Below are 21,983 nucleotides of genomic sequence, written 5' to 3'. Positions count from 1 at the left end.
GACTCAGGGCCCAATGGGAGCCGTCTAGGAGCCTTGCTTGGAATGGCAGTACCCCGGCATGCCCTTGGCCACTGCTCCATATGCCACCTTCCAGAGCCTTTGCTTGGCCCTTGACTGAGCCTAATGGAGCCCTGATCAAAGCTGATCTCAGGCAGAATTGGTCTGCTGGGCCAACCACAGTGGGAGAGCGTATCACTAAGGCTTCTGTAAGGACTCGGGTGGATTTTCCATGGCCAGGAGGCCTAAGTCCCTTTCTTGCCCTTGCATAGGCAGCTTCTGTCTTGTAGTACAAGATGTCTGAAGAGCCCGTGTGGCTTCTGCCACTCAGTGGCCCACTGGGGAGCACAGCTCTCCTACCCTCGCACCTGCCCTGGAGGGCTGGCAGGCACAGGGGAGGGGAGGGGGGAGGTCAAGTGCACAGGGACCAGCAAGTGCCAGACAGCGGTGGAAACGCACTCCGCTCCGCTGGAAGGAACAGCAAGGAGACAGGAGGTGAGCGGCAGTGGGGGACACAGGAGGGGTCACGGGTTCTCAGAGATCAGTCACACAGTCACACAAAGAATCCTCTGTCCTCCCACTGCCAGGAAGCCAGCTCAGAGACTTCCATGGTTTACCCAAGGCCACACAGCAGGGGTGAAGCCCAGTTCTGCTAAGGCTGGGGACTTCCTGAGGCCTTTTTAGCTCAGGATATTTTGATCCCCTGACATCGTCATCCAAGGTCACAAATGGCTTTGTTGTCTTTCTCTGAGCACTCTGGCCACTGAGCCTAGTCAGCCATAGCTTCCTAATATAAAGCAGCTAGCCTGAATGGAAACCAGTAGAGGGACCAGGATTGGAGGGGAGGGGTGTGTCAGAACTGTAACAGCCTAGGCTTGGGCTCAGATCTGAGGCCAGCACTAAGGTCCCACTGTCTACTTTTGGTACAAGCAAGTGACAGGAATGTGGATAGCCAGGCGAGTACCACCTTGGCACAGGCAGGCAGAGCCAGGGCTGTGGCAGAAGGCAGAGCCAGATTTGGGGGTGTGGAGGGCCATCAGGGAGGCCTTCTAGAGAGAGACAGCTCTATCCTACACCCTGTAGGAGATGTGATGTCTCCACTCTCCATAAGCTGGAAAACAGGAAGTGGGCATGGTAGGGAGGGAGAGCTGGTATAATTTGGCCTCACTACAGAAGGTGGCTGCTGCCTCTCCACAGGGCCACCTGCCACCAGCGCCAAGCACAACCCAACTGGGAGCGCCAAGAAAGACTCATCCTCCACTCAGCTCTCCGATATGCCCATGGAATCCCAGATAGAGGAGCTGACCGCCAGGTGCTTCCTGCCCAGCCTTCCAGAAAGGGTAGAGACGCCCATAAGGAGGCTTCGTGGGCAGAGGGACCTTGTCTCTCTCCTTGCACCCAGGACTTCTACTTGTCCAGAAGGATGGTTTTGCTAGGACTAGGATTGGGGGGCTCCACAGTGCTCTGATGACCCCAGGGTCCCAAGAGAACCTCTATCAATACTGGGCTGTGCCCCCACTTTTCCCGCTAAAGAGGAACTGAGGGGCAAGGGTGTATCCCAGTCAGTAGAGGGCTGGCACAGCATTCACAAAGCCCTGGGTTCAGTCCCCAGTGTTGTGTACATAGGGCATGGTCGTACACACCTGTAATCCCAACATTCTAGCAATGGTAGAGGCAGAATCTGTCAGTTCAAGCTTACCCCTGGCTACTTACTGAGCTTGAGTCCAGCCTTGGATACATATGAGCCTATCTTTAAAAAAAAAAAAGGAGGGGGAAAAACAAAACAGGATAATGAGGGGTGGATAGGAATCTATGTAGTTGAGGCTACTTGGAGCATCTGGACCCAGAAAAAGATCCATGTGGTGTATGTCTCCTGGGGGTCCAGAGACGAAGGGGCAAATGGAAGGGAACCCTGAGCCTACACGCCAGCCTTTTCTCCAGGCCCTGGGCCCCGGAACATCCGCTGGCTCTGTGCAGTCAACCCCATTTCCCTCTGTCCAGGCTGGCCATCCAGATGGAAGAGAACGGAATCCTGAGAGATGCCCTGGGCAGTGCCCTGCGTGGGAAGGAGGAGGACTTCCGCATGTACCACCAGACCCTGGGCCAGGTGAAGGGGGTCTTCTTGCAGGCGCTGCGGCAGCAGAAAGCCAGCAAGCAGTAGGACACAGCTGCTCCCTCAACTCCTGGAGGGCAGGGCCTTAGAGGCCGGCCCCACTGGTGCAGGCTCCGCCCACGAGAGGCTCCGCCCATGAGAGGCTCCGCCCATGAGACTCCTCTCTGATACCAGCTGAGCTCAGACCTGCCCAGCAGGCAGGCTGAGGCTGAGGCTGCCTGGGCCAAGGAGGAGGCTGGCTGGCCTCAGCAGAGCGTTTCTTTCAGCACATCCTGTCCCTGGGTTGCTATCGGCTCTCCACACATAGATGAACCATCCAGACCTCCCCATAATCCCTCACTTGGGCCCTGCTATCCCCTTGGCCACCCCTCCGCCGCGCCCAGCCTCTCTGTGGACTGATGCACAGGGCGAAGCCTTGCGCTTGGTATAACAAGGCTACTTTCACAGTCACTACAGCTCTGGTTGAGTATGTTCCTGCCTCTGCTGGGGGAACCTGGTCTCTAGCAGGTAGGGCTTTACCGCTGTGGTCACAGACTTCCAAATAGAAGCTGAGCCAATCGGTCATTCTGGTGGTCCTGACTCTGAAGCCAGGGTCCCCAGCTGAGTGAATGCCCAGAGCTCTGGCTTGCCCCAAGGTTGCACATCTCCACCCCTAATGACTCCCGAGGTACAAGTGCTAGAGTCAGAAGGCGATCCAGGCAGAGCTGGATTGTAGGGTGCACAGGTGAGGCAGTGGGTCTTGGTACATGAATAGGGGTGGTACAGGAGGGGCCAGGACACCCTCATCTCAGTGACTGTAACTGTCTCATGGTCACCCCAGCCACAGCCGCACATGTTCACATACAGGCACACAAGCAGCCCCACGCAGAGGCACTGAGAGAGGGGGTAGACACACTCCCTCCCATGAAACACAACCATGTAGATAGCTGTACAAGACACACTGTGGCAATGTCCTCCCTGGAAAGCCTGTGTTCCCTGAGACCCTGTGTGCTCAGCTCTTTCTCAGGGGTCTGTGGAAAAATCCATGCTGCCCAGTGCACCCTGGACCTCCTGGATAACTGGACTCTGAGATCTCACAGCAAGATGCAACTGACTGAGGCCATTAGGATGAAGTGGCGATTTGGATACAGTCCCAAGAGTCTCGGGGAGGAAGTGTGTCCCCAGCTCTTATGACAAGCAGTGGGCAGAGAAGAGAGACAACAGGAAAGCTTTGCTGGGAGGAGACATGTCAATAAGAAGAGGGAGAGTCATGGTCGCCTTCTTCAGGCACTCAGATCTCTGAGGAATCTGGGCATGGGGATGTGGGTGCCATGCCTCAGCAGAACTTCTGGGAGTGAGCAGGCAAGGACCAGCCAGCCTCCCTCAGAAGCATGCAGGTATGGCCAGACCCTGTCCGGCTACTGCAGCAGTCTGTTGTGACCCCTAGCCTGGGCTGAGCTGAAGGAAGGAGCCCTGGGTTGTGCAGCCTGAGCCTTAGCTGGGAGCCAGGCAGGTCTGCATCTCACCTGACGACCTCCATGTCTTCATCTGTGAAATGGAACAGTAGCTAGAAACCTTGTTCAGAGGGCCATTCATAGGGTAAGACAGCCAGCTGACTTCCGTGCAAGGACAAGTGTCCGTGGACTGGTCTCACCCCATGTCTGTGAAAGAGTGGGAGGGGGCAAATCCTGCCACCAGGTGCTATAGTGAGTCCTGTTTGTACCCTGTGGGGTGAGCTAGCATCTTACAGGTTGGACTGCGTGGGCACTCCTAAAATATGCAAGCTCCTGCAGGCGCTGGATTTAAAGGCCAGTGTGTATGGTTTATAAAAGCTCCAGGCAACCTTGAACAGTTTGCTTGGGGCTTTGTGCCAGGTCCCATCCCCCACCTCTGCTGGCTGAGGCGGGCCAGATTCCCAGTGTCCCTCACTGTGGCTCCTTCAGCACTCACTGAGGTAGAGCTTAAGTGTGTATAGGGCAGTAACTAGCACACAGCAAGCACTCGGCTAAGGCTCACTCTTGGCAGTCTCCCTGTTCCGTCAATACACACTTCCTGAGCAGCATCCTCAGGTGCTGAGGTGAGGCAGATGAGCTCCCTGGGCACCAAGAATTCCCAGGCCAGATGGGGCGACAGGCTCCCAATGGGTTGCTGTACACAACATCAAGTAGTCATTGTCTTGCTAGGCCTGGGAAGGGCCTGAGGTGAAATGGACCCGGTCAGAGGGGTGTGGGGAAGAGGTGATGGGGCAGGCAGAGAGGAGGCTGTAGACAGGCATCCTCCCCAACCCCAGCAGAGCTTTTAGGTAAAGGGGCGCGGGGGGGGGGGGGGCAGACAGAAGCACTGAGGAAAGGTGGGGCTGTCAAGGGATGAGGGACTTGGGTCTTGAGGGCTCACTCAGCTAGGTCAGGTGAGGAGGAGGGCATCTTGGTCTGTCTGCATTAGTGCCTCCCTGGGTACAACCTGTCCCTGTGGCCCCTGAGGACGATCAGGCCATCCCTCAGCAGGGGGGGCAGGTAAGAAGGGAGGGCGCAGGTGCCTTGGAAGAGTAAAGAGCAGAGAAGCTGTGACCTTGGGGAGGGCCCTGGCCACCCCCAGGAGGTGCCGAGGGTCTGAAGCCCAGGTTCCTGCTCTGACGGGGACATCCAGTTCGTCATGGAAGTGGTCGGGCCACTGTCCCTATGAGGGCCTCTGGGACGTAACGGCTGAACAAGGCTGCAAGCTCGGTCTGGCCGACCCGACAACCTCCACTGTCCAGGACAGGGTGGTCTCCAGCGGAGTGCCCAAAAGCACCCTGTCTCACATCCTCGAGTCCCAGTGAGCCACCAGCTGGCCCTCAGCATAGGGCAGTTTCCTGTCACCCCCTCCACATGCCAGTGAGCCTTGCCACATGCAGTCTCTCCTGCCATCCCTGAGCCTCCGTATGTACCCGGCTCACATCACACTCACGTGTCACACCCAGATGCCACCCAGCACACGTGACCATGCACATCCAGAACACTGGGCCTACACTTTACCCTTAAGAAGCAGCACACAAAAGGCTGAATTGAAGAGCCTCTGAGGTCTGGTAAAATCGGGGTCCCTTCCCACAACTTCCCAGGGACCCTTGAGGCATCAGGAAGTAGCTCTCAGTCCTGTGGGTCTCAGCCCAGTGAGCTTCCTGTCCCTTGTTGTTGGGCCAGTGTCCCACCCTACAGCCCCTGGCACAGGTGGAGGGACTCACCTAGTCTCCTCCCCTCTGCCTTCCCACAAGCCACACCCCTACATGCTGCAGTATCAGGGTCACCAGGAGTGGGCCTCTGCAGGATGGGCCCTGCTTCCGCCTCTGGCTGCCTAGCACCTCTATGGGCAATGAGTTGTACACATGGATGGAGTCACTGGATCCCCAGGAGCACAGAGAGCGCATGCATAGCGTACCCACTTAAATAAAAATTGGAGACCAAAGCAGTGGCTTCAACCCTCCAGCCCTCTTGGCCTCTCCTGAGGGCACTGTGTTGTGTGACACTTCCTGGGAAGATGTCTACTCATTCCAGATAGGGAACGGACCAAAGTCCAGCTTGGTGAACCAATGCGTTCTATTGGGGTTGTGCCTAGTAGTGTGGGTGAGGGGTCACTTACAGGAGCAGGGATGACTCACAGACAGCTGCATCGCCGAATCCCACCCCAACATGGCGACAGCCCACAGAAGCTGAAAACCTGGAGCAGGTACCACACAGCCTGCAGGCCGCTGGGAGGTTGGGGTGTCCCTCCCAGGCATCCTGGTGGTTTGGAGGGTGTCTCTGCAGTCCTTGCTATTTTCATAAGTCGGGGAGGGAGGGACCTAGTGCTGTCTGGTCAGCTTCAAGGACTTGCTGAAGCTTCCTCGGTGTAAGGAGCCTCCCTGAAGGACGGGATGTTTCATCTCAGAGGAGACTGCTATACAACACACCAAGTGCATGGCCCACCCATGGTGGTCTCACCTGTCTGGGGTGGATGGACTGAGTTCTCGCCATGATGCTGTCTCTTCCGGAAGTTTCTGGAGGTGACGCTAACCACTGTCCACCTTACTCCTCAGTTTTCTCATCTGCCTGCTGGCAGTGGTCCTTGTGGACCGTGCGGACATTAAAAAGAACTTCTCTGCATGCATCCTGGCTCTGATTTACTACCCTGATAGCCACTGATTGTGCCACAGCGTGCTACCCTGGTGTCACCCACGCATGCCCAGACAGCCAGAGCCTGGCCCAACCCCTCCTCCCCCTCTGGTGCTCTCATCCCCTAGCATCAGGACCGCAGTCACATCCCCAGGCAGCCCCTCCACTGCAGCCAGTGCCACGGCTTCTGAGTTGGGCTCAGGAGAGGGTGTGTGGAGCCTCCCAGCTGTGTTCTCTGGGCCCTGTGTCTGCATTCCTGGGAGGAAGCTCGTGACCTAACTTCCCAGAGTTTATACAGGACCCTGCTGGGTGGAGACACATCTTTCTCCCTGTCTAGCCTCAGCTGAGCTGAGGATGGGAGCTGGACAACCGTCACAAAGCTCCCCGACCTTTCCTCAAGCCCTAGTGCACAAGAGCAGGCCTGGGTAGACAGGACCCACACACCTCACTCCCCCAGCTGTGGGGATCTCATCCCAGGGGAAGACTCGAGACTGGGCTTCTCCAGGGGCCCTGCCCAGCAGGCACTTCAGTTACCTAGGGATGTTACATTAGGGTTTCTCGCCTGCCATTAAGAGGACACTATCCATTCCAGGTGACCCTGATGGCACTCATCCACACAACTAGGTGTGAGCACAAGGCTGGGGTACTGGAGCCTCTCAGCCCCGTGGTCCTTGCCAGTTCCAATTCTATCAGAAAAGTCAGCCCTTCCCCTCCCCCTAAGCACCAATGCCTATCTATCCCAGGGTCTTGTCAGGATGAAGACACACAGCGGGGACTAGATGGGCCTGCCCTGGACAATCTAGAGGTCACAGGTAGGGGTGACATCCGGAGTTCACAGTTTGCAGGATTGCACACACACTGTACAGGTGCCAGGGACTGTATTGGGGGTGGGGCAGACTACTACTGCAGAGAGCCTGGAGAGCTTCCTGAAAGAAGAGGTCCTGGCACGGAGCACAAAGAGATGCACAGGCTTTCCTGGCCTGAGGAGAAGGAGGTCAGGTGAGGCTCAGGTGCCCCTATCTGAGCCTCTATCTCCAAAAACCCCTTCCCTCTCCCATCAGCCGCCCCATCCTCCCCGCCGCTCCCTGCGGCTCCCTGTGGCCAACAGTACTGCAGCACTCGGCTCTGCTCCACAAACGGTCTGCTCCACTCCAGGAAGGCCACCTCCTCCTCCCCCTTCCCCCTCTTGCTGTCACCACTCACCGCTCTAGCCTCCAGGGGGTGGGGACCCCAGAGCTGGACACACCCCACTGTGGCCCCACAGCTCAGCCAGCCCGACAGACTCACAGTCGGACGCAGGACCCCGGAGCCCCGAGGTGGGCAGTGTGCCAGGGTCCCTCGCAGCTTCTTCAAGGTCAGTGCAAGCTGGTCGTGCAGCCCTTCTGGGGCCCTTGAGGCCGGTGGGTCCCACCCCAGAGCCCTTCTCCTGGACCAAGAGCCCCAAAGGTGGGCTTCACTCCAGGTGCACCTGCGTGGGCTGGGGCACCCTGGGTCCACAGCCAGCACAGGTCCAGGGGTCCATCAGGAGGGGCCCCAGGCTGGGGGGCCAGCTGCCTGCTGAGGCCTCACTGGGGACACTCCCCACCGGCCATGGGGAGCTAAAATTGGAAAGTGGCGAGTGGGAGGCAGCTGACACAGCTATTTTGTGCTCTCTCTTCATCCGCTCCGGTTTCACTCTCCTGCTCCACTAACCTGATCCTATGCTTCCCTCCCCCACCCTACCGATGAAGAGGTGTCTCGGCCCTCCAGCCACAGTGCAGAGGCTGGCCAGGAGGGTCAGGGCCTGCGGCGAGCAGGGCCGGCAGTGGTGCCCACCGAGAGCACCTGCCCTTTAGAGAAGCTGGCTGGACGGCTTCACTGGGTCCCTGCCCCTTTCTGGCCCACACCCTCTGTCTGTATAACAAGTTGTGGGCTCTCAGAGCCCTGATTGCAGGGCCAAGGAAGATCATGGGTTGGGGAGACAGAGTGACTCTAGCCATCTCCAAAAGGGCATTACACTGTGTTCCTCTTTCACTCCGATCCAGGTCTGAACCCGCACAACCCCCGGGCAGGCTGCAGGTTGAAGAGGGTGGGAGGGGCGTAGGCAGTGGCCCAGGCCCCAGGGATGGCCCAGCAGGGTGGCAGGAGGACTAGGCTCATCCTGGGCACCCGACACCGGTCAGTACCTTGGACAGCAGCCAGCACCCTCCCAGTTCCTGCCTGACCCTGGCTGGCCCTGCTCGGGCTTCTCCAGGTTCTCAGATAGCACAGCCTCCAGCCAGCAGCCAGCGAGACTACACAGCACTTCAGGAGGGACAGTGGGTGAACACAGGCAGAGATCCGGGATAAGACAAACCGCCGGTCAGGGGCTTGGAGGAGGAAGGGGGTCAGGCAGAGCTGAGTGAGGCTGGAGGTCTGGTGCTGGGGGACGTCACAGGATCTCAGGAAGAAGGGACTTTGTGGGCAGGGCTTTGCTGGGGCTAAGGGAGGCTCACCGAGAGATGAGAGAACTGGCTGATGGACTAGAGACAGGGTCTCCCCCTGGGGAGGACCCCCAAGGTCGGGGAGGAGCCGTTTTGGACAAGTCCATCAGAGAGGTATGAAGGAGAGGAAGGTGGTGGGCTGTGTGAGGTCTGGACTTGGGGGACCTTCAAAGGAAGCAGAATCGGCAGCTGCAGAGGAAGGAAGGAGATGCTTGGGTGGGAAGAGCGACTGACACAAAGTCCCCCAGGGGTAAGAGGGGCAGAGTCTCCTCGGAGGACTCCACCACCCCAGAGAGTTCACCAGCTGAGGCTAGACATAGCTGGGGACCCTCACCCATGCTTTCCCTACAGTCCTGTCCAGGCCATGGGCATCAAGACAGCTCTGCCTGCAGCTGAGCTCGGGCTCTACTCCCTGGTGCTGAGCGGGTCCCTGGCTTACGCTGGCCGAGGTCTCCTGGAGGCATCGCAAGGTAATAAAGGTTGGGTCCTGGGACAGGGACCTGAAAAGCCTCAGAGTTCTGACCAACGGGACCAGAAACTTGGAGGCTGCAGACCCTGAGTATTCTCTAGGCCCTGGGTTTGGACACAGTCCTGAACACCATTTTAGGTACACACACACACACACACACACACACACACACACACACACACACACACACACACACACATAGAGTCCAGGGGAGAAGGGAGGATAGACAGAGTGTCTGACCCAGACATGCAGAACACCCAGTCCTGGGCCCTGAGAGTTCACCTCCCTCTCAGCCACTGCTTTCTGCCCAAGAGCCCTGCAGCTCTGAGGCCCTTTCCCCTCTCCTCTGGGTGGGGTGGAAGGCACACGAGAGGCCTCTACTCAGAGGTCACACTTTGTTCTCAGATGGGGCCCACAGGAAGGCCTTCCGGGAGTCTGTGCGACCTGGCTGGGAGTACCTGGGCCGGAAGATGGTAGGTCTCCCACACCTCTCAGATACCCAGACACATCTCACCTCACATCTTTCCCAGTTTCTAGTTCTCATGCCTTACGGCAAGGAGGGCTCTGCCTTGAACTTCAGGACCTTCATGCTCATTAGGAAATGGGTCCCCTAGGACAAAACGCTCACGTTGGCCCTCTGGACCTGCCTTCCAGAACGAGGCAACAGGGGTAGACTATCAGCCATGTGCCAAGTGCAGAGGGACAGACCTTTGAGGAGCAGGCCCCTCCTTAGGGCCCCTCCTCCATTCCTTCTTCCTGTGTTCCCGGGCACCTCCCTCAGGGTGAGGTGTCTGTCCTCAGAACCTGGGGCAGGAGCTCCTTACCCCCCCCCCCCACTGCCCGTCTGTACCTCACCTTCTCCTGCTCGGGTTACTCAGGATGTGGCTGACTTCGAGTGGGTGATGTGGTTCACCAGCTTCCGAAACATCATTGTCTTTGCTCTCTCGGGACACGTGCTGTTTGCCAAACTCTGCACCATGGTGGCCCCCCAGGTGAGCTGGGTCTGCGGTACTTAGCCTCCTCCTGCTTGCCCCTCCTTAGCCCCCCAGAGACTGCGGGAAATTCACCCCAAGGTCCAGGGAGGTTAACTGAGGCCTGCCCGTGTCCACAGCTCCGCTCCTGGATGTATGCTGTGTACGGAGTCCTGGCTGTGGTGGGCACAATGGGCCCATGGTACCTGTTGCTGCTTCTCGGCCACTGTGTGGGCCTCTATGTGGCCTCACTCTTGGGCCAGCCCTGGCTGTGCCTTGCCCTTGGTCTGGCCAGCCTGGCCTCCTTCAAGATGGACCCCCTGATCTCTTGGCAGGTACAGAGGATGGAGGGGTAGGATAAGACCCCAAAGGCCTTGTCTCTTGAGTATTCCCAAGCATTTCCTCAGTGTCTCCTCCTGTCTTGAGTAAGGCGGCTGCTTGCCCCACAGTCTGACCCTTGCTCTGTTGTGTTGCTGAGCTAAAGCCGGTCTTACCTGGCAGGACCAGGCCCAGCTCCTCCAGGAGGCTGGTAAGGGGCTCTCCCCAGAAGCATGGGCCCACTGGTGAGCCACAGGCTTGCTGTCTCCTTCCAGAGTGGGTTTGTAACAGGCACCTTTGATCTTCAAGACGTCCTGTTCCACGGAGGCAGCGGCTTCACGGTGCTTCGCTGCACCAGCTTCGCGCTGGAGAGCTGTGCCCACCCCGACCGCCGCTACTCCCTTGCTGACCTGCTCAAGTACAATTTCTACCTGCCCTTCTTCTTCTTCGGGCCCATCATGACCTTCGACCGCTTCCATGCTCAGGTAAGGGAATGCCGTGGGCTCACAGAGCACTCACGCCTGGGTCTCCTTTTCCTGACAAGGGTCCTGTCTCAGACATAGCTCCCCAAGCACGAGCACCCCATCCTCAGGCCACTTGTGGCTCCTCTCTCAGGCAGGGTTTTACCCCTCCAGGTGAGCCAGGAGCCAGTGAGGCCAGAAGGAGAGCTGTGGCGCATCCAGGCCCAGGCCGGACTCAGCGCGGCAGCCATCGTGGCTGTGGACATCTTCTTCCACTTCTTCTACATCCTCACCATTCCCAGCGACCTTAAGTTTGCCAGCCGCCTCCCAGACAGTGCCCTTGGTGGGTCCCCCATGGGATGGAGGCAGGGCCACCAGAAACACTCCCAAGCATGTAACACCCAGGGATACCAAGGCTTTGAAATGTGAAGGACTCACATTTGTTGCATCCCATAAAGCCCTTAGTCTCCCCAGCTGCAGGTGCCACTTGAGGGGTGTGGCTGGTTTCAGGGTCGGTGGGGCCTGGCACACACCTCCAGGGAGGTGCAGGGTCTATCTCTATGGGGGTAGGTGTGGGACAGAAACAAGCCTCTCTGTCCATGGAGGAGGCGAGGCTCAGGATATGGGGCGGCCAGTGCACGGATCCCCAGAGTGATGTCACCTGTCCCCAGCTGGCCTGGCCTACTCAAACCTGGTGTATGACTGGGTGAAGGCAGCGGTCCTCTTTGGTGTTGTCAACACTGTGGCGCGCCTGGACCACCTGGACCCTCCTCAGCCTCCTAAGTGCATCACCGCACTCTATGTCTTCGGGGAAACGTGAGTAAAGACACTGGCCCCCATCCTTCCTTAGCTTCGTCCCCACGCCCCAGGCTCTGCATCTGGCAAATCCATGCTCATATGCTCTCCCCACAGGCACTTCGACCGTGGCATCAATGACTGGCTTTGCAAGTGAGTTGGAGAATGAATGGTAGCAGCCTTCCTGCTAGGCAGTCAAACTGGCTGGGGCCACGGATTGTTTCAGAGATTGGCTCTGGGCCAGAGGAAGCAGGCGGCAGTGAGGAGGCTGTGCCAGCTGCCTGGGTGACAGACAGAGAGCTTTGGACTTTGTGGGGGCCCCAGAAATGGTGGGAGCAGAGACATACTGGCCGCTTGGTGGGAGGTCATGTTTAGTGGGGGTATCTAGGGAGCCCCAAATTCCTGCCTGCCACCTGGGAAGCTGGTCGGGACATTTCACACAGAAATGTCTAGTTGACATCCTGTGGAGACTTGGGGAAGTGTTTAGGCCTGAGGGTCCGGAGTCAAGAGAAGCCTGAAGGAACGATGGTCTTCCATCCACTGAGCGTTATGAGTTGGGCAAAGGGTCTCCTGGACTCGGTCTCAGAGAGCCTGGGTCCTAAGGAGGGGAGTGAGGTGAGGAGGACAGGGGCAGCAGCATTGGGCCCACAGGGACTCCGGCAGGGGCTGAAGAAGATCCAGAAAAGACGTGAAAAGATGTGGTCAGCAGAAGAGGACGTGCCTATGTGAACCCCTGGAAGCCAAAGGAGAGTGTGCGGGCATGGAGGCTCCTATGTGGGTGCTGCCACGAGCCAAGGAGGGCTGGTGCTGGCAGCGGGAGGCTCCCACCTGCCTCAAAGAGGCCGGCAGGGAGAGGAGCTGAGGGCTTGCAAGGGCAGCCTGGGCCTTCACGGGAGGCCAGAAGATCAGCTTCAGGGAGGAGTGGGACACGACTGGGCATTGGGGGTGATTGATAGAACCGGGTCCCGAGGACAGAGGTCGGCCCTGAAAAGCCGGAGGAGGAGAGAGGCAGCAGGAGAGAGCATGGGGGAAGAGGAGAACGGCCAGGTTAGTCACAGATGCTGAGGCAGGCAAGGGTGCCGGCTGAGAGACACAGGGTAAGGGCGGACATCACCTCTTGCAGGAGGCCAGGAGTGCAGTGTCCATTTCCAAGCAGGAAGATAAAGCTGACTGGAGAGAGCCCAGGAGGGACTGGGGGGAGAGCATTTAGAATCCATGAGGAAGGAAACCTCATGGCGTGCATTCATGTGTGTGTGTGTTGGGGGGGGGGGGCTGGAGTCTCCAGGTGGGTGAGCAGGAAGAAGCAAGAGATTGTGATGATGTGGTGGCTGTGAGCCTCCTGGGAGGGGTGGTCGAGATTCTATAAGATTCCGGGGGTGACCGGATGAAGGTTCACTGGGCAGAGTAGGAATTCAGAAGGATGAGAATTCAAACTGGGGTATGATCCTGGGAGTGTGCGGAGAAGATAAGGTGGACAAGCCTTGGAAATGAGGTCAGGGAGTGAAAAGCTGGTATTTGTTGAGCACCCATTGTGTGGCAGGCACTGTGTGTGGTAGGCACTGTGTGTGGCAGGCACTGTGTGTGGCAGGCACTGTGCGTGGCAGGCACTGTGTGTGGCAGGCACTGTGCGTGGCAGGCACTGTGCGTGGCAGGCACTGTGTGTGGCAGGCACTGTGTGTGGCAGGCACTGTGTGTGGCAGGCACTTGTGTGGCACAAATACAGTAATGCATGAGGCAAACCCATGGAGCTTACAGTCCATTGAGGAGAACGGGCCACAAGCAGGTGAAGAAACACACACACACACACACACACACACACACACACACACACACACACACACGAGTCTAAAGAGCAGAGTGTGGAAGGAAAATGGTGTAACAGGGCAGTGGCCCGCGGCTGGAAGTTTCTTTAGACTGGAGCCTGGGCGGGCCTCTGAGAGAACACGTTTGAACTCAGGCTTATATGAAGTCAGAGAAAAAAAAGTGTGGACTCTTGAAGTGTGAAACAGTTGTGTCTGAAGACCCGAAGGGCCAGCCTGGCAGGCCCAGCTCACGAGGGAAGGAGTGTGAAGTCAGGCAGGAGAAGGACACATACCATAAAGAGCTTCCTTTATTATTGGAGGGTGAATCGTAGACTGACGGGATCTGAGCCACAGTTTAAAACAAGATTTATTTTATTATTTTATGTATACGTGGGTGGGCCTTAATGCGTGCATGTGCACCACACACCGGTAGGTGTCTACAGAGGCCAGAAGAGGGCATTGGATCTCCTGGAACTGAAGTCACAGGCAGTTGTGAGCCACCTGATGTGGGTGCCGGGAAATGAACCCGGTCCTCTGGAAGAGCAGTACACACTCGACTGCTGAGACATTCCTCCAGCCCCAGGAGCTGCACCCTTAAAGCATTTGTAGAGAATGGAGTGGGGGTAAAAGGCAAAAGCAGGACTAGGAAGCCCCTGAAGGACAGCAGTGGTGACGCAGAGGGTCAAGACCCAGCAGAGCTGACAGGACCTGTGGCTTGTATGTTGGGGATGAGGGGAATCCAGAATCTTGACTACAACCTACAGCCCGACACCTGTCAGGTGATGAGCCTTGGCTGAGTTGGGGCTGGGAGCTGGCAGGAGTGGGGACGGGAGAAGCAGCCTCCAGAGTGAGACAGGAGCAGACTAGTGACGAGACCGAGCCTTGGGTCATTCACAGACCGTCCTGAAAATCTCGGGTCTGGATGAGACAGAACTAGGAACTAGACAAATCCAGCTGCAGATATGAAGGTCCAAGTCCGCCCCTCCACAGTTTGGAGCTGGGCAGAGGAGGTACAGGTGATTCCCAGAGGTTGATGTACCACATGCCGCCCTGCTGTGTGTCCTGTCTGTCCCCACACTCCTGCAGGCCCCTCTCCCATCTTTTCTGCAGGTATGTGTATGACCACATTGGTGGGGATCATTCTGCTGTGATCCCAGAGCTGGCTGCCTCCGTGGCCACGTTTGTCGTCACCACTCTGTGGCTTGGGCCTTGTGACATCGTCTACCTGTGGTCTGTCCTTAACTGCTTTGGCCTCAATTTCGAGCTCTGGGTGCAGAAGCTGGCAGAATGCGGACCATTGGCGCAAATCGAGGTGGGTAGGAAGGTCCAGGGCTGGGATTGGCTGGGATCAGCTAGGTCACAGGAGGTGGCGGCCCTGCTGCTTCCCGGAGTCATCCAGGCACGCCTGGTCCCTGGTCCAGAACTTTCTCCCTAAACCTCTCTTGTTCGCCAGGGCAGTGTTTCACCTAGTGGGAACTGGGTCTCCCTGGCTGCTGAGTGGGCAAGGCTTGGCTGCATGGTTCAGCTCTTACTGTTCCCCTGGGCCTGAGTGACCATGGCTGACCGTGTCCCTCTCTCCTGACCTTCTTGTCGACACATTCTTGGACAGCAGGCCCGGCTATCAGAGCAGATGTCTCGCAGGGTCCGGGCCCTCTGCGGGGCTCTAAACTTCTGGGCTATCATCATGTACAATCTTGTGAGTCTCAACAGCCTTGAGTTCACAGAGCTGGTTGCCCGACGCCTGATACTTACAGGTAAGGGATGTGCCCAGTCTCACACGAGGACAGGAACCTCTGGTCTACCCAACACGCACACAGCACCCTAGCACCCAAGGGACTCAGCAGGGGTTGGGGTAGGATGCAGAGTCTCCTGGATGGGAGGCTTCAGGGGCGTGGCTCCTCCTCCAACAGGCTTCCCCCAGACCACGCTGGCCGTCTTGTTTGTCACCTACTGTGGTGTCCAGCTGGTAAAGGAGCGTGAGCGAACCTTGGCTTTGGAGGAAGAGCAGAGGAAGGACAAGGAGAAGCTGGAGTAGGGGTGGGGACAGAGGACTGGGCTCTGCTCAGCTGCGTCTGGGCCCCAGGCCATGGGGCCTGACCAACAGAATAAAAGACTTTTCTACCATGGTATTCTACTGGCTTCTTGTCCATTCTGGGCTGATGGTTCCAGGCTTTGGGGGAAGGGCCATTCACAGGACATGATGGGGTGTCCTGTGAGGGCAGGGCCACCCACGTTGACAGCCCAACACTGGTATATTCAAGCCCCTAATCTTCAGCCCTCTAGACATTGGCTCTTTGTGGTGGCTAATTCTAGACCCTGGGTTAGATGCTCAGAAGGCAGTTTATTGCCCCTGGGCTTCCTAAGGGAGGTCTGGGTTAACACCAGAAGGTGCCAAAAACAGACACTCCCATATGATGGGCACAGACACTGAGTCCCTTAGGAGACGTAATGGGCACACACAGCCAACATGGGCAGAGCCAGAACACAGCCTGGGGTTCCTGCCTAGCTTTTCAGTCCTTGAGGAGACATGGAGAAATCCCTTCCATCACTTTCCTGACTGAAGTAGCCTCCTTGGCTCATACTGGCCTCTCCCAGCTCCTCTCTGGATCCCACAAGGCATTTGTTGTGAGGCCACAGGACAGGAAGGAGGCTCAGTTAGGGCCTTGCACTGGTCACATCTTGGTCAGGCGAAGCACGTTGAGGCGAACAGGGAGGAAAGTGGCGCCAGCCGCATAGGCGATCTCCCGAAGGACCCCCTCCCACTTCTTCTCGTCCTCATTGAATCTGAGGGGAAGGGAAAGTGGGTACAAGGATGGGAGCTTTATCAACTGAGGCCAGGCAGGGACCCTGCAAGGAGGGGTAGCTGGTGCCCTGGGCCCACCTCCAAGTATTTCTATTTCTAAACAGTCTTCACAAGCTTAAAAGTGGGATCCTCGCCAGGCAGTGGTGGCGCACACCTTTAATCCCAGCACTCGGGAGGCAGAGGCAGGCGGATCTCTGTGAGTTCGAGGCCAGCCTGGTCTACAGAGAAAGATCCAGGAGAGGCACCAAAACTACACAGAGAAACCCTGTCTCAAAAAAGTGAGATTCCCCACGAGATACCATAAGAAGACACCCAGCAGTGTAAAGTAGCCCCCTCCCAGGAAAAGCCACCCCAAGGTCCCCACATTCCTCAAAGTTCACTGCCCTCTGGGAAGACTTCCAGTCCCCAAATTCAAGTCTCTCCTCCTGAAGCTTCTGTACACTGAAGAAGTCCCTGAGATGATGGCCTTCTTCCCCACACCAGGAAGGGGTGTGGAAAAAGAAAAAAAGCTCTTGGAGCCTGGATCCAGCTAACTCCCACTCCTAAACAAAGCACCCCAGAAAACGGGGAGGACAGACTCTGGGTCTGTGCCTGAAGCTTAGGATTGGCTCCTGTCTGTGACCTACCGGTGCTCCACAGTGGGGCAGGCCACATGTCACTCTCCTCAAGGGCTTGTGAGAAGCCAGGGTGGAGCAGCTGTGTTTGCTGACCCTGCCTTGGGACACTCAGGATCCCCTCAGATCTTAAGGCTGGGCTCACCTCCATATGTCATTGAGTTCCGTGGGGACCAGCTCTCCAGACTCGGTCTCCAGAGTGGCAAAGCCACCCAGGGCGTAGAGAGTGCCAGCTAGGCTGACCAGGCTGAGCGAGCTGCGTTCCTGTGGGAAGGCCTCAAAGGAGGACCACCTAGGGGCAGGGGAGAGGAGAGTTATCTAGGGCTTCAGCGGCCACTGCTCCCACCTTCCAAGCATCCATCACCCCGGGAAATCCGAATTCCAGGTTGCAGCCCTTCGACCACCTACGATGCTTGGTCATCCCAGCCATGCCCCCATTCACTCTGACCTTTACTTCCCTCCCCTTCCCGGTCCCCCCCTTCCCCATCTCTTTGCCATTCCATTTACCCTGCATAGTGAATGGATAGCCCCACTATGTATATATACATATACATATACATATACATATACATATACATATATATATACATATACATATACATATATCCCTACACCTGTGAACTCAGCCCCCCAGTGCGGCTGGACTCAGGCCCAGGCTGTGGTTGCCTGCCACTGATGGCCCTGTTCCTTGGAATGCCCTCCATCCTTCTCCTCTGAGACATCCTGGTGGTTCTCCTGGTGTCTGCTCCCTGGCTTTCTCCCGCACACCCTGAATCTACATTTCCTGAACGGATCTTCAACTTGCTGCCTACCCCCCAGGGCTCCCCCAACAACTGGCCTCTTAGACTTACTCGGAAGCATGCATTTCACCCTCTTTCCCATCCAACACCCTCCCCAGCATTAACCTCGATGACTGGGAATGCAGCTCCTCTGCCTGCCCCACTCCTCAGAAGCCACGCTCGCTCCACTGCCTTTCCGTGGCCCTTTCCCTAACACATTCCCACCCGAGGAGTCTATTGCCCCTCGTCACGGCTGCAACCAGACCCGTCTCTGAGAAATGTCCTGTCCTGTGGCAGCCGGCGAGCCATGGAGCTTAAACTCCTAGGAGACATTTCACCTATCCCATCCCAGAACCCTCCCACATCCCTTCACCCACCAACCCCCATTCTCCTGAGCATGGCTCTTCCTCTAGGAGCCCCACCTTTGGGTGTTGGGTACCCACTAACCGCCATCTTAGCTGGATGGGTCCAGGTGGCTTCTCTCTCCTGAACTCCTGGCTCAGTGCTGCAGCCTCAGAGCCAGCCCATGTCCTGGCAGCAATCCCCAAAGGAGGAAACTGTCACCCCCACCCCACCTCACCCTGGGAGCCCTTCTGTAGACTCCTGCAGGGAAGCCTCAGAGGAGAGGGACGACTTCTATGCCAATGTCCCAAATCAACGTGAGGACCTGGGTCTATGACCCTCAGCAGGGCAGACAGGGCTGACTCAGGCGAGCAGCTGTGGAGGCGGGGGGGGGGGGACGACCTACTTGTTGTCGGCAATGCTGTACACCTCCGTGGAGCTGGTAAGTCCTGTGTCTGTCACCCCTGCAGCCACAAAGATGCGGCCGTCATGGACGGTGGCCCCGAAGAGTGAGCGGGCTGTCTGCATGGGCGCCAGCTCCTTCCACTCAAACTTCTTGGGGTCATAGACACACATCGTGCTTAAGCATTTCCTGTGGGCCGACAGGGTGAATGGAGAGAGGGGGCGGTGACAACTGCCTGTCCCCTCAGCCACACAGAGGCTCCACCAGCCTGAACCTCACCTGTCCTTGCCTTTGCCGCCAATGACGTAGACGAGGTCCATGTGGGAAAGCACCGCGTGGCCGTATACTGCATAGGGCAGTGAGTCCGATTCACCCCACTTGAATGACCTGGAGGGGACAGGAGAGACTGGAGCGCGGCTCAAGGCGACATCAAGTCTGGTTCTCGGCACCCACACCCACAACACACGTCAAATGCATTCAGTGCATCCCTGGCCCCCCCTCTTATGTCTTGGGCCTTTGCACTAGCCTGCCTGCCCCTCTGTCGAGGATCTATTTTCAGGTCTCCACCCAATGGTTGTGCACCTGTGCGGCCCCCGTGGCTGCTCCAGCGATCCCAGCCCCTCCCCAGGACCCTGCCCCACACCACCCTGTCCCCAAGGCAGCCTCACCCTGCCCACTTACAGCCTGTCATAGCACAGGACTGAGTCCAGGCTGTCCTCGCTGTCCTTGAGCTCCCGGCCACCGACCACGTAGATGGCGTTGAGAGCCTCCCCCAGGCCGAAGAGGCAGCGCGGTGAGGGGAGTGGCGGCATCCCCAGCCACTCAGAGTCCAAATGGTCAAACTGTGGGCAGGTGGCACCCTTGGGTCAGCCACACCAAACTCCTGTACTAACCTCCTGGCCCAGCTCAGCCAAATCCCATGGAGAGGAGTTTTCCCCTCTAAGATGGGGTCCTCCCGTGGCCTTGACTCTTTGGTGACCCTCTGCTCCAGGCTTCCCACCCCTTAAAATTTACAAGCTTTCCACCCCACCTTCTGCATCTGCCTGACCCCTGTGGTTACAGGCACAAGGACCCCGAATTGTGTGAATGGACACTTGATGTCTGTTCGGCTTCATCACGCAGGAAGAACAGTGAGTGTCCTATGTAAGAGGCCCAGAGAGAAGATGCTTCACACCGTAGCCAGCCTGGGGGAGCCTCTCCTGCTCCAACTGTGAGGACTGTGGCGGCCTGACAAGGCTCAAGACCACAGGGTCCCACACCACTGGGCCAGGCTGTCCCCTCACCCAGTCCCTCCTGAGCCCCAGTTTCTTGCCCTGGACACTGAAAGAAGAAGACAAGGTGCCTTCTGTGTGATACTGTGTTTCGCACCCTGTCCTGGCACTTCTGCCAAGGCCCGGCTCACTACTCTGTCTCTGACCGCCAACCCCCATGCAGCACCAGGGCCTCCGTCTCCCCAGATTGCTGCATACTGGGCCCCACGACCCCCAAACACAGTCACCAGACTTGCACAGCTCTTTGGAAACTGCCTTTGACTCTCCCCGCTTTAAATAAGTGGCTGCCAGTTAAAGGTCGTATATCTAAAGAGAGCGCTCAAGTAGACACACGCCCCTCCCACACTCCAAGGCCGCCTCCTAGTATCCAGACCCAGCACTCCCAGGGCTGGCCAATCACCTGCAGAAAGTAAGCACTCATAGGGTCCTCCTTGTTGTCCTCATTGTAGAAGAGGCCACCGGCCACGAAGACCTGGTTCTCCTTGGTCACCAGGCTGACGTGGTTCTTGGGGATCTGGGTGGACAGAGATGCACAGTAGCATTCGTTGGCGGCTGGGTCGTAGGCCACTGCACCCTCCTCGCTGATCATGAAGATGAGGTCTTGCAGGAACATGCCGAAGCGTAGGGTATCATTGAGGATCCCAGGCAGTACGCGTTCCTCATCGTCCTCAGCCTTGGCGTCTGCTGCGCCCTGGTTGGCCTCCTTGGCCTGGACGGTTTTCTCGCCCTTCTCCTTCTTCTTCTTGCGTAGTGTAGTGAGGCGGCCCTCATGTGCATCCTTCACCATCTGCACCTTGCGCAACAGCTCGGGCTGGGCGCGCACGAGTGGATGGCGCTCCACGCGGCTCTCCAGGAAGGCGCGAGGCAGCAGGCGGCAGCGAATGCTCTCAAAGACGGTAGGCAGTGCGCGCTGACGCTCCCCCTGTGCCTCGGCATCGCCGCTGCCGGCCCAGCGCATCACCGCCTCGAACACCGCCTCCTCCTTTTCCACATTGAGGCCGTCGCTGGAGATGATGGCGATCAGTTCATCAGCCGAGAGCCCCAGGAAGTCGCTGTCGCGCGCCACCAGCGGGAAGCGCGAGCAGATGAAGTCGCGCGCTGCCACCGCCAGGCGCGCACAATCTAGTAGGAGGCCGAGGCGGAAGACAGCCAGGCAATTGGCCAAGCACAGGCGCTTCTGAAGGAACGACACGCAGATGGTGAAGATGGACGGGATCTGGAATCGGTGCGCCGCGGCGAAGAGGTCCTGCACGCTTGCCTCGTCCAGCGCGATCTCCGATGTGTACAGATAGTGCAGCACCTGGGACACCACGTCGGGCGACACCTCCTCCAGGCGCAGCTCGCGTGCGCCGTCGGGCTCTGCCAGGAAGCGCGCGCGAAAGTAGGGGCTGCAGGCGGCCAGTACCAGGCGGTGGCACGGGAACTCGCGCTCGCCCACGCGCACCACGCAGTCCAGGAACTTGCCGTGGTCCAGCATGTCCTTGAGGCCGTCCTGAAGGAGCGTCTGCTGGTACAGCCGCTGCTCCTCAGCCTGCTCCAAGCCCAGCGTCATAGTGCGGCTCCCTAGACCGCAGCAAGCCTGTGTGTCAGGGGCTGCTCTGCACACCTCTGTTGTCCTGTGGGTCAGGCACTGACTGCGCAGCTGTCTGTGCTGGGCTATATATAGAGGATGCCCGGACCCTGTAAGAGGAGCCACTTGGCCTCCTGCACATGACGCACCGGGGACAGCTGGGCAGAGGCCCTTTCCCTGAGCAGCCTTGACTCAGCGCTGGGGCTCATGGGGTGAGGGTGGGGTCTGGGCTCTTCCAGAACTGGAAGTCTCTCGGCCCTATTTGCCACCAGAACCCAGGGAAGCCTTGCCTCTGGATTCCTTAGTATAGACATGCCACTGCACATGACGGCAACTCTGGCCCCGGGCTGAAGTCCACAGAGCCTCTCTTCCAGGACCCTGCCTTCCAGGCTTGTGTGCTCACAGCCGTCCTCACAGAGCGTATCTCACGTGACTACTCCTGGTTACAGTACCTATGAGTTTCCTGCTCGGTGAACGTGGCCTTGGCAATCACTGTTTAGAAACCTTGGTGCCCACTTTCAAAATAAGAATGGGTTTCCTCTCTGCCCCAGCTCAGAGACTTTGCCTTTTCTTAAAGAAACCCGTTAAGTCAATAAGGGTAGGTGTTTCTCCATTGAGCCTCAGTTTCCCCTCCCATTCAATGAGGGAGAAGCGCTAGAATCCAAGGGCCTCAGCTCAGCTCTGCTGAGGGCCAGAGACCCCGGGGC

The 21,983-nt window shown here is 57.9% G+C and overlaps 3 protein-coding genes across 13 annotated transcripts in view; 2 read left to right on the top strand and 1 right to left on the bottom strand.

The window, feature by feature from the left end:
* Ccdc13 (coiled-coil domain containing 13) overlaps positions 1-2,560 on the top strand; it is a 39,152-nt gene extending 36,592 nt beyond the window's left edge. For 5 of the 10 annotated variants that reach the window (XM_076577431.1, XM_076577427.1, XM_042281973.2 and 2 more), the window contains 2 exons: positions 1,195-1,309; positions 1,999-2,560. In XM_076577431.1, coding sequence (XP_076433546.1) covers positions 1,195-1,309; positions 1,999-2,158 — 275 coding nt within the window. In that variant the 3' untranslated portion in view covers positions 2,159-2,560. Of the gene's footprint in view, positions 1-1,194; positions 1,338-1,998 lie in introns of all 10 variants that reach the window. The other 5 variants (XM_076577429.1, XM_076577425.1, XM_076577430.1 and 2 more) reach the window with 1 other exon arrangement.
* Positions 2,561-7,437: 4,877 nt separating this feature from the next.
* On the top strand, positions 7,438-15,623 carry Hhatl (hedgehog acyltransferase like). Of its 2 annotated transcripts, none has more exons than XM_006982899.3 (12): positions 7,438-7,570; positions 9,030-9,148; positions 9,553-9,620; positions 10,026-10,139; positions 10,259-10,453; positions 10,712-10,921; positions 11,072-11,240; positions 11,569-11,713; positions 11,810-11,845; positions 14,605-14,806; positions 15,107-15,248; positions 15,405-15,623. In XM_006982899.3, exons 2-12 carry the CDS (start codon positions 9,043-9,045, stop codon positions 15,527-15,529), a joined length of 1,512 nt encoding a protein of 503 aa, XP_006982961.3. In that variant the 5' UTR covers positions 7,438-7,570; positions 9,030-9,042; the 3' UTR covers positions 15,530-15,623. The 2 variants fall into 2 exon arrangements, with proteins under 2 accessions (XP_006982961.3, XP_006982958.3); XM_006982896.4 differs by having other exon boundaries at positions 7,488-7,570; positions 15,104-15,248.
* A 412-nt stretch (positions 15,624-16,035) lies between these two features.
* Positions 16,036-21,329, bottom strand: Klhl40 (kelch like family member 40). Its single transcript, XM_006982901.4, has 6 exons — positions 20,107-21,329; positions 19,117-19,277; positions 18,715-18,822; positions 18,439-18,624; positions 17,057-17,203; positions 16,036-16,278 (listed from the first exon to the last, which is right to left on the bottom strand). Exons 1-6 carry the CDS (start codon positions 21,256-21,258, stop codon positions 16,167-16,169), a joined length of 1,866 nt encoding a protein of 621 aa, XP_006982963.3. The 5' UTR covers positions 21,259-21,329; the 3' UTR covers positions 16,036-16,166.
* Between the last annotated feature and the right edge of the window lie 654 nt (positions 21,330-21,983).

The sequence above is a fragment of the Peromyscus maniculatus genome, chromosome 7 (assembly GCF_049852395.1).
Source record: "Peromyscus maniculatus bairdii isolate BWxNUB_F1_BW_parent chromosome 7, HU_Pman_BW_mat_3.1, whole genome shotgun sequence".
Taxonomy (NCBI): domain Eukaryota; kingdom Metazoa; phylum Chordata; class Mammalia; order Rodentia; family Cricetidae; genus Peromyscus; species Peromyscus maniculatus.
Note: the sequence above shows the minus strand (reverse complement) of the source record. Positions and strands in the feature narration are given on the sequence as shown.